This window comes from Mustela nivalis (assembly GCF_964662115.1).
Source record: "Mustela nivalis genome assembly, chromosome: 1".
NCBI classification, from domain to species: domain Eukaryota; kingdom Metazoa; phylum Chordata; class Mammalia; order Carnivora; family Mustelidae; genus Mustela; species Mustela nivalis.
Window position 1 is genome coordinate 47,765,115 of NC_139020.1, and position 12,205 is coordinate 47,777,319.

The window sequence follows — 12,205 nt, forward strand, 5'->3', positions numbered from 1 at the left end:
CAATGTCAAGAAGGCATATCTAGAAATATGAAGATTTAACAAAAATTGAAATGGTAAATAGATTTTTTTCTGATGAATCTTTGTATCTAGATGAAAGTGATTGTCTTTTAATAAATGACCAAAATGTTGTAGGAATGAGGAGAGGGGTAAGAAGGTACTTTCATTTTTTAACCTCTATATTTCTATGGATTTGACCTTTTTTTTCACTTTTTAAAAAAATTTATTTTTTTCAGCGTAACAGTATTCATTGTTTTTGCACCACACCCAGTGCTCCATGCAATCTGTGCCCTCTCTAATACCCACCACCTGGTTCCCCCAACCTCCTACCCCCCACCCCTTCAAAACCCTCAGATTGTTTTTCAGAGTCCATAGTCTCTCATGGTTCACCTCCCCTTCCAATTTCCCCCAACTCCCTTCTCCTCTCCATCTCCCCTTGTCCTCCATGCTATTTGTTATGCTCCACAAATAAGTGAAACCATATGATAATTGACTCTCTCTGCCTGACTTACTTCACTCAGCATAATCTCTTCCAGTCCTGTCCATGTTGCTACAAAAGTTGGGTATTCATCCTTTCTGATAGAGGCATAATACTCCATAGTGTATATGGACCACATCTTCCTTATCCATTCGTCCGTTGAAGGGCAGCTTGGTTCTTTCCACAGTTTGGCGACTGTGGCCATTGCTGCTATAAACATTGGGGTACAGATGGCCCTTCTTTTCATGACATCTGTATCTTTGGGGTAAATACCCAGGAGTGCAATTGCAGGGTCATAGGGAAGCTCTATTTTTAATTTCTTGAGGAGTCTCCACACTGTTCTATCGATTTGACTTTTATTTATTTGTTTGTTTATATTTTTTTAAGATTTATTTATTTATTTGAGAGAGAGAACACACACGTGTATGTGTGTATGTGTGCACATGCATGAGAAAAGGAGGGGCAGAGGGACAGGGAGAGAGAGACATTCAAGCAGACTCTCTGCTGACCATGGAGCCTGACATGGGGCTCTGTCTCATGACTCTGAGATCAACCTGAGCTGAAGTCAAGAGTCCAGGACTTAACCAGCTGAGCCACCCAGGACTCAACTTTTACATCATGCATGTCCTTCTTTTATTTAAAAAACAACATCAAAAAACAAACAAACAAACAAAAAACTCCACCCACAGTAATAATGAAAAGAAGGCTTACTGTAAATTTCAGGCTAACTTTGTCATCTATTGTCCAGAAGGAATAATTTGGCAAGTCCAATGTGCCATGAGAACGCTTCATAAACCAATGTCTTTATTTCCAGGTAGAGGCTAGAATGTGGCTGTCTGGGAGGATGGTCGGAATTGTCAAGGCATTGTCTGCCTATCTTGCCACTGTTTCGGTTTTCTTGATATCACTTGTAAATGCAGAGTTTAAAAAATTAATTGAGTTCAAACCTGTAATTGTTACAGTTGCTTTTGTCTTAAATATGGCCAACAGTTAGATAAAGCATTAGGGGCATTCCTTAGGTCCTTCTGTTTGACAACCACTGTGGCTGCCTCCAGGCAAAACCCTCTGCTGTGGCCATGCTTTTCTAGGATCTCTGAAGAACAGCCGAACACTTTTTCCCAGGGTCCTGAAGAAATATGTCACAATAGTCTCCCAGCCTTGGGAAAAATCCATGATCATCATGAAGTAGCAGAGACCAGTGGTTCAGGAGATGATGGAAAGTATCTCCCTTGAAACAGTCCCTGATACGCACTATGTGAACTCCTGGCTCTGTGACTGAATAGACTGGCTTCTGTCCCTTGTAATAGGAAACAGGTCTCATAACACTTTCCTAGGCACTGCCAACCCGATATTCACTATTTACTTTTAGCTCTTTCTTGTCTGATGTCTTATTGGTCGGTAGTTGGGTGGTGGTGGTGGTGGGGAACCACACAGCCTTGGGCTACCTGGGTGTCATATTCACTGTTTCACTGCATAGAAAGCAAGATGTTCAAAAAACAAGAAAAGAAAAGAAAAGAAAGCAAGATGTTTATTTTATACATGAAATCCTTCTAATACTTCCTTGAGATGAATTAGGCAGAAATTTTTGTAGCTATTTAGAAGGTAAGGAGTCTGAACCTCTGGAAAAAATTAATGTGAGTAGAATGGCCAAGTACAGGTTATACATGTTAATTAAATAAAGATTAGGCTAGCAAACCGTTCTTACTGTACTTTACAGTAAGCAGTCATGCGGTTGAATGATGACATGGGACTTTGTTTTTTGTTGCTCTAGTGTTCATTTGTTTCATTTGTTGATTTTTTTTTTGGTCTCACAGGTAACACAACAGCATGTGGCTTTGTAGTGTATCAAAACAACAAGCTCTTCCAATCAAAAACTTTTAAAACTAAATCAAATTTTAGTCAAAAAATTATCTCAGGCAGGACGAATGAAAATAACAGTCAGGGAGCTTCCGTTGACATTGTCTTTAATCCAAAGGTGAGTTTTTCCACTAACAACAACAACAACAAAATTCAGGCCACTTTTGATTACAAAAGCGGGGTTGGTTGGGCAAAAGAAATCCACAGGAAAACTCTTTATATTTATGTAAATTTTTATTTAAATTCCAGTTAGTTAACAAACAGTGTAATATTTGTTTTAGGCATACAATATATTGATTTAATAGAAAAATTCTTTTAAGAATTCTTTGAAGATATTCATTTAAATATCCATGTTTTTTGGTCAGGCTAGATAAATGCAAAATCAGCTAATTTGAATTTTACATCCTTCCCTCCCCCCCAATCTCTAATGAAGATGTTGTACTTAATACCTACCTAATTGATTTCTCATACACTTATTTTATCTTAGATTATCCTATTTTTTTTTTACTTGATTCAGCATTTTTAAGAAATCAGTTGCAGTTGTCTTTTCAATTTGCAGTATAACCGAAAAGAATTCCAGCTCCATTCCTATGCTTGTGTCTATTGGGATCTTTCAACAAAGGATTGGGACACACGTGGGTGTCACAAAAGTGGGAACGCTGATAACTTCTTGTACTGTCACTGCAACCATACTACTAATTTTGCTGTGTTAATGGTAAGGATGTACACAGTAGTCTCTTTCCAGACACAAATTTCCCTTATACATAATTCTGGCATGTGCTAATTGGAGATGTTTTGGGGGCTTAGTTTGCATAGATACTCAATCTAGATTAAATGAATAAGCAGGGAATGGAGGGATAAGACTAAAAAAGGAAGTGCTGGTAACAGCAAGGAAATAGAGCTTCCTGCAGTATGATTTCAGGGTGGATGAGCTCAGTACCGTGTATTTAATACTGAGAAGGGAGCCCATGTGCAAAGAAGAGCTGATAGACTCCATTCAACTAACTCACATGTTGTGAAGCTTGAAGTTGTTATATCCAGAGGTAAGGCTGTATGGCTGTGTGTTGGGTGCAGGTTCAGTACATACTTAACTATGGATGGGCAGTTGAAACCTGTTACCCAACCTTTTTCCTTTGGAATAATCTAAGTTGCTAAGTTTATGCTAGAAGATAAAAGAGTAATAGCTCTTGAATTCATCCAATTTGTCCCACAGTTCCTTTATGTATTCCTTATATCTTAAATTTTTTAAAATTTGAGTATAGTTGACACACAATGTTACATTAGTTTCAGGTGTACAACATAGTGATTTCACAAGTTTCTACATTAGGCTATGCTCACCACAAGTGTAGCTACCATCTGTCACCATGCAATGCTATTACAGTATCATTGACTATATTCCTTATGGTGTGCCTTTTATTCCTGTGGCTAATTTATTCCCAGAATCTTGTATTTCCCACTCCCCTTCACATATTCCCTCTGGCAGCCATCAGTTTGTGCTCTGTATTTTCAGATCTGATTATGCTTTTTGTTCATTCATTTTTTTTTTTTTTTTTAGTTTTCACATATGAGTCAAATCATATGATTTCTCTTTTTTTCTCAGTCCAACTTATTTCCCTTCACATATAATCTTATAGGTTCATCATGTTGTCACAAATGGCCTAAACTCATCCTTTTGATGGCTGCATAATATTCCATCATTCATATCTACCACATCTTCCTTAGGCATTCATCTATGAATGTATTCCTTACATCTTTTTTTGGAGGGGGAAGGGCAAAGGGAGAGGGAGAGAGAGGGAATCTTAAGCAGGCTCCATGTCCAGCATGGATCTATGACCCTGATATCATGACCTGAGCCAAAATCAAATAAGCCACCCAGGTGTTCCTCCTTATACCTTTTGACTACAAAGCTACTCTGTACAAATAACTGATAACACTTAGTTCTGGTGTGTAGCTACAAGTGCACCTCTGAAAGTTCTTGGGCCGGCTCTTTGAAGAGAAGGACCTGTTTGTTCTGTTTCCACAAATCTATTATTCTTCTAAATCCAAAAGTGTTAGTTTTTATACTTGATGGAATGATTTTATATGCAGTAGAATGGGGAGGGATGTAGTATCTTACACTTATTAATATTGTGAATCTTCCTGAGAAAAGCAAGTATTTTCATTCCCTAGGAGCTGTGAGGTAGCCATCTTTGGGAAGCCAGTTGAGATCAGAACATACTGATACAACATATAATAACAAATTATAGAAACTCTTGGGTTTTTTTGTTTTATTTTGTTTTGTTTTGTTTTTGAGAGGGAATAGGGCAGGGCAGAGGAAGAGGGAGAGAGACAGAATCTTAAGCAGGAGCAGGCTCCATGCCGAGTGTGGAGCCCAACACAGAGCCTGAACTCACAACACTGAGATCATGATCTGAGCCAAAATCAAATGTTGGATGCTTAACCAACTGAGCCACCAGGTGCCCCAATATAGAACCATGTTTTATAATTTTTTTTCCCTTCCTTTCTGTCTATCATTTATTTCCTTTACTTACTTTAATGCACTGGATTTAACTTCCAGTACAATTTTTTGTTGTTGTTGTTTCAAGTTTCTGTTTATATTCTAGTTAGTTAACACATAGAATAATATTGGTTTCAGGAGTAGAATTTAATGACTCATCACTTACATATAATACCCAGTGCTCATCACAAGTGCTGTCCTTAATACCCATCAACCATCTAGCCCATCCTTCACTCCTCCATCAAGCCTCAGTTTGTTCTCCCTCTCATTTTTTTCCTTCCCCTATTTTCAACTGTTTTGTTTCTCAAATCCACATATGAGTGAAATCCTATGGTATGTCTTTCTCTGACTTATTTAGCTTAGTATAATAATACACTCTAGCTCTATCCACATTGTTGCATATGGCAAAATTTTATTCTTTTTGATGTCTGAGTAATATTCCATTATGTATATACACCATTTAATTCTTTATCCATTCATCAGTGGATGAACTTTTGGGCTCTTACAATAATTTGGCTATTGTTGATGATGTTGCTATAAACATCAGTGTGTGTGCCCCTTTGAATCACTATATTTGTATCCTCTGGAGTAAATACCTAGTAGTGCAATTGTTGAATGGTAGGGTAGTTGTATTTTTAACTTTTCAAGGAAACTCCATACTGTTTTCCAGAGTGTTTGCACCCAGTTTGCATTCCCACCAGCACTATAAGAGAGTTCTCCTTTCTCCACATCTTTGCCAACAACTCTTATTTCCCGTGTTGTTAATTTTAGCCATTCTGACAAGTGTGAGGTTATACTTTTCTTATTTTAATGATCAAAGCCTTTCTTAATTGATTTTGATCATTTTCTAACATATTACAGAGAGATCTACTTTTTTTTTTTAAGATTTTATTTCTTTATTTGAGAGGTAGAGCAAGCATGAGGAGTAGGCAGGACAGAGGGAGAAACAGACTCCCACTGAATGCAGAGCCCAATATGGGGCTCGATCCCAGGATCCTGGGATCATGACCTGAGCCAAAGGCAGATGCTTCACAGGCTGAACTACCCATGTGCCGCTGGAGTTCTGATTTCTTAATAAGAAAATAATAAAGATAAAATTTTAACTTTTTTGATATCTTAAAGATCATCAGCATCATTCACTAGCTGTGTAAAGCTTGGGTTTCTATATATATTAAATGATACAGACTACATTGTCATAGTTATTTTTCTTCTTACCTGAGGTCAAACTTTCAGCTATTTCTTATCATTAATGTCTGAGTCTGCCTCAGTGCCTACCACTCACATTTGTAATTAGTTTTGGGTTGCCAAATTTTTTAAAAGGCTGATTAAGATTGTATATAAAGTAGGAGCAGATAGGCTCTAATCAAATAGATGATTTCTAAGGCCTGATGAGCTCTATATATTCTATGATTCTTTGGTATTTACTCAATATAGTGTACACAAGAAGTAATATGAAATCTTTGTTTTTAAAATGAAATTTATTTTATTTTTGTTTTCTTCCTATAAAAGCAGTACATACTTATTGCATAAGGTATGAAAGTTTATCTATTAAACAGAAATATACTAATATGGAAAAATATTTATAACATCTTTAATTAACATGGCAATTCAAATTAAAATATGTTAAACTGCTATATATTTGTACAAGAGACATAGGTAATATTTGTAGATATATTATAAAAAAGATCACCTCTGGGGAAGAGATAGGATTTTAAGAGATAGGGTGGTATGATATGGGGGTAAGAGATAACTATGGGCTTTTTTAATGCTTCTATATTACTTTCATGTTATATAAATATTACTTTCTAATTTTTTAAATTGTTAAAGACAGGCAAAAAATTATATATACCCTACTCAATGGCCACAATTATTACCTCACCAGATTTCTAAGAGTACATACTCACATGCAGTATACTTATCTATGAATAAATACTTGGCATAGATACATTAGACAAAAATGAGATCTCCTTTTAAAAAAATATTACAGGATCACATAAACATCTTTCCATGTCTAAAAAATATTTCTGCAACTTTATTTTTAGTGCATTAGCTTACATATGCAGATTTCCTCTTAGATTATAATTATACCTAAAAATAATGTAAGGGATAAATGAAATAACTTCAGCCAACTTTAATCTAATCCAAACAACTTTGATTTTAAACATTGAGGAGAAGTATACATGTTTTCCCTAACAGACAGATAACTGTTCTCAACACTACTTCATATAGACTGCTTAGAGATAAGGGGTTCATTTATTTCCTTTTAAAACTTCTCAAGTTTTATAAAAAGATGTATCTGGCAACTATCTGGTATTTTGACCAATGTAACTTTTTATGATGACTTTCATAGACATTTCAGGAATGGTTATTTATAAATAAAAGTCTTAACTTATTTTCCAGAGTTTCAAAAAGAACTATAAATATCCTGAATCACTAAACATACTATCCAGCGTTGGATGTGCCCTGTCCATTACTGGTCTGGTTCTCACAATTATATTTCAGATTGTCACCAGGTAAGAAAGGCTGCATGCTCTTCTTATGAGAGAAATTGCTATCCTGATATTATTTCCTCTGCACATATTCTCATCAGAATACAGTCTTTTGGAACTACAGGGAAATCAGATTTAGTTCAACAAGCTCCTTTTATAGAAGAGGACACTCAGTTCCGGAGAAGCTAAGAAATGCATACATATAAATATATAATTAGAACTGTGGCAAGTGCCTTGAAGAAAAATTGCACACCATATAATTATAAGCTTCTCGTGTAAAACTAGTATGGTCCCAAAGCTCATTAATGTTATAATTCCTTTGTGTTGAACAGAACCATATGTACCAATTTGTGTTTGCCAAAGAATAAAACATTGCTAAATAGCAAGTTTTTGAAAATTAAACTAGTTTAAAATATATATTAAGTTTTCAAATAGTGAAACTTTAAAAAAGTCTTTGAATTCCAAAGTTCAAAAAAATCTAATTAAAAAATTACCTATAAACACATATTTCCTTCCTCCTTGACCTCCTCACAAAAGGAGCACTTGTGTTTTTTTTTCATTTTATATTTTTAATAATGTATAAATATAAGCTTGTTATTTATTAGTTTACTTGTGTCCTATCTGTTTTCCCCCTCACCGTGAAAACTGATGAGGACAGTGACCTTTTCTGATTCTGTTATTGCTGTTGTTGTTTGTTTTGATCACTGTATCCCCAGGACTGAGTACAGTATTTGGCCCATAGTAGAGGGTTATCTGTGGAGTAAGTGGGTCTATTGTACATTCCTACCTGGTTTTCTTCTTAAACTCAAGATGTATCAAGGTGAACTCATCTTTCCTTCAGAATTGTTTCTCCCTACTAAATTCCTTTATAAATGTTTTCTCAGGTGTGTAAATTCAGAGTTTTTTATTTTAAAGGCATTGCTGTTTAAAAATATTTCCTGAAGTTTTATTTAAAAAATTAAAAACTGGCAGAAAAGTCGAGAGAACACTGAACAATCATATACCCTTCACCTAGATTCATTAAATTATTAATATTTTGCTTTATCTGTCTTTCTACTCTGTCCTGAAATTTTGAAAGTAAGTTGTAGGCATCATGACTGTCATGTCTAAATTCTTCAAGTATTTCCTAAGAACAGGGGTATTCTCCTCTATAGTATAATACCATTCCTCACTCGGGAAATTCAGCTCAAGCAATTTACAATTCTTAACACTAATTTAATATTACTGTGTTAATATATATCCCATATTAAAATTTTTCCAGTTGTCCCAGTAATGTTCATTATAGTTGGGTTTTTTTCTTCCAATTCATTCAGTTTTCATGTCTCTTTAGTCTCATTTAGCCTAAAATAATTCCTCTGATTTTTGTGTATTTTGGTCTTTAAGGGCATTAAATCTTTTGAGATGCTCAGGTCAGTTATGTTGTAAAATAGAGTATTCTAAGTTTAGGCTTTGTCTGTTACTCATAATTAGATACAGAATAAATATTTTTATGAGAATACTAAATCATTAAGTCTTTTTCAGTGTGATAGAGCAAGAAGCACGCAATGTCAGTTTGTCCCATTATTGGTTCTATTACATTTGGTCTCTTGTTTACAGTAGTGTCTACCGAATTTTTACACACTAAAGGTTCACATTTTTCCTTTTGTAAGTAATAGATAATCGGTGGGACGAAACCTTATGATTGTGTGACTGTCCTGTTCCTCAACTCTTACTCAATGGTTTCAGTGTCCACCAATTGTCCTTACTGGAATATATTACTACACTGATGGCTGAAAATGATGATTTTTTCTTATCTATTATTCTTTCTACATTTAGTCACTGTGTTCTTTTGTAAAGTAGTGTACTCTTCACTGTAATCAGAGGGAATCTTTCTTCATGTTGTTTTGGCATGTCCCTATCAGCCTATTTATTTCAGATACAGCTAGATGACCCAAGCACATTTTTCACTTTCTCTGCCTCATACTTAGAATCAGCCCTTTGTTCAAAGAGCCAGAATTCCATTTGGTTCTTCTTCTTTACCTATCATACTTAATGAGTCTCTTGTCATTCATTTTAAGTTTTTATACTGAATGCTAACTATGGACCAAGCACCATGTGCAAATTAAGCACCATGATTATGAATGAGACAAGTAAGCTCCATCTCTCCTGGTATTTACATTCCTGGGGGAAGACTGATGTTATACAAATATATACAGAATTAAGTATATAATTACAAATAGTGGTAAGTGCTTCGAAGGAAAACTCCATGCCATGTAATTACAGATCTGTCATGTAAAAGAAAATGGCTCTTATGTCTGTCCTTTCATTTGTATTTCTATTATAATCACTTTTCCAAAAAAATTTTTTATTAACATATAATGTATTATTTGTTCCAGGGACACAGGTGTATGATTCATCAGTTTTACACAATTCACAGCACTCACTATAGCACATACCGTCCCCAATGTCCATCTGTCGTAATCACTCTTGAACAATTATTTGATCCCATGTGAATGACTTGCAGTACCTGCAAAATTAGTTTCTTTGCCTAAAATTTCCCTCCTTCCAGTCATCATCAGATTTTTTTTCATGCTCTATCAACATGGTTCTTAGCAGTATTGGTGCCGTAGACATCACTGAAAACTCCTCAGGAAACAAAGATAAAAATCTTAAAAATGGCATTGCTTTTTAAATTGTGAATCAAATAGTTTTCTTTGTTCATAGACAGGGTCCCATATAATTATATGAAATTTATATATAATGTGTATAAGTTATAATAAATTATATATATTTTAAATATATAAAATATATTACATAATATATAAATTATAATATATGTTATATATAAAATAATATAATATTAATTCTCAGAAGATAGTAATATACCAAAGAGCCAGCATATATGAAAATAGCCTGTCCTCCCTATGGATTATAATTTGTTTGACATAAGAAAAAACTAACTTTGTTTTTATATTTAAAAAATCATTTTATATAAAAGGATTCCTTTGAGTACCTTTTTCAGTTCTGGTTATTAAGTTTTCTAGAGACTGAATGAAATTTTGAATTATCCTGAAAATCTCAACTAAAGCATCTAGAGAATGAACAGAGTTCATACAATTTTTATGGATTAAATATATGCTTTTTATGCATCTTCCTAAAGACTGAGAAGGTTCATGATGGAATGTTATAAAATCATAAAGGATATGTAATTAGCAAGCAGATTTATTCATCAGATTCTAGAATTAAAAATGGATACTTGAAAACAATAGGATTTTAAGCACAGTAATAAATTTAGGGAAATAGTTATTTCGAGAGGACTTGTAGTCTGAAAAACCTAGAAGGGCTTGGGTGGTACTGAATGGAGATTCTATAGCTTTTGTTAATATATGACTGCATAGCATAGTATACGGAGAATTGTAATATGTCATTAGAGGGGACTTCAGGGTATATCTGCCTTTACCCACTAAGGAAAACAATACATGCACAGTAAAGAGAATATGAGACTTCACATTTGAGATCAACCTTATTTAGGGCAACCTTGAATTCTTTGCTAATCTGGAAATACACATGTGGGCCACCAGAGAACACACTTGTGAGAAGCACACAATCACACACATTCTCTCTCTCTTTCTCTCTTGCACTGCCTTCTAAAGACTACGGTAAATAATGCCAGCTTACAGACAACGTGAGAAAATGCTGTTCTTTTCTAGCAAATATCTTAGCTAAAGATGAGAAGAAAAAGACCCACAAAGCTTTAAGGAGCACTTGGTTCCACACCGAGAAATTACCTTTTCAAATGAAGGAACAGTGATCAAGCATGTTTTATCTTAACTAGCTCATTCACAACATCTTGACCATTTTACTATCAACAAGTTATTTCCTAAAGTATGGTCCTCAAGATACCAATCCTTGGGAGGTCATCCATGGAAAAATGGTTATGAAATGTCTTACAGAAGACACATGTGAAATTTTGTTGAGTGTAAGCCTTTCAGAGAAATAGTAATCATCAGTCTGCTCAAAATATCTTTAGTAGCAGCAATAGACCATGACACAAATTTTAAATATTTTTACTTAATTTAAAATGTTTATGGAAGCCTTACTCTTTAAATGTAATATAAGCTAAATATTATACCATTTTGTTTTAAACTTATAAAGGTAGTTTAAAATTATATTTGACTTTATTGTTTTAAAATCCATACTTGATTTTTTTTAAATCTAAAATAGTTCTTAAAATGCAAGAGACTTTCTCTACCTTTGAACATGGATTCATCTACTAATATGCAATAGTTTCCTATTTTTAAATGTAAAAAAATCCATTTAGAGCCTTTCTATATATAGCCTTTGTATATGTTTGTAAATCTAGAGGAGAACCTATTGTCTATTGTGGTAGAAGAAACTGTCTGAAAAGTTAGTGGCTTAAAACATTTATTTCTTATCTCTAATGATTCTTTGGCTTCACTGGGCTCAGCTGTATGGTTCTTCTGTTGGTCTCTTGTGGGTCTCCTGTGAGACTTCAATCAAGTGGTGGGTAGAGTTGGACCCACTGGGGCTCATCTTGGAGCTGGAACATCTGGGTCTTTCTCCATCTCCATATCATCCCAGAGGATTCCTATGTGGTTTCTTTAGCAGGTTAACTAAATGTTTTACCTGGTGGCTCAGAACTCCCAGGAGAACGAAGGGGAAAGCTTATTAATACTTTCATGGGAAAAGTGACTTTATGGGATCCTTCTTCTATTAAAAAAAGATTTTAAAACTTTGAAAGTTTTAAAACTTGTGTTTTACAACTGTACTGTTATAAAGGTGAACATATTAATATATGCTCCTATTTGTACTTTGACCTATAAAAGTTAATTCTTTCCCCTTCTTTTTTTTTCTTTTTTTAAGATTTTCTTTATTTATTTGAGAGCA

At 34.4% G+C, this 12,205-nt stretch overlaps 1 protein-coding gene across 1 annotated transcript in view; it reads left to right on the forward strand.

The window, feature by feature from the left end:
- The window catches only part of ADGRG7 (adhesion G protein-coupled receptor G7), a gene marked incomplete at its 5' end in the record, with an annotated part of 75,712 nt that overhangs the window by 41,675 nt on the left and 21,832 nt on the right, over positions 1 to 12,205 (forward strand). Inside the window, 3 exons of the mRNA XM_082695848.1 lie at positions 2,290 to 2,450; positions 2,892 to 3,047; positions 7,230 to 7,342. Coding sequence (XP_082551974.1) covers positions 2,290 to 2,450; positions 2,892 to 3,047; positions 7,230 to 7,342 — 430 coding nt within the window. The remainder of the gene's footprint in view (positions 1 to 2,289; positions 2,451 to 2,891; positions 3,048 to 7,229; positions 7,343 to 12,205) is intronic.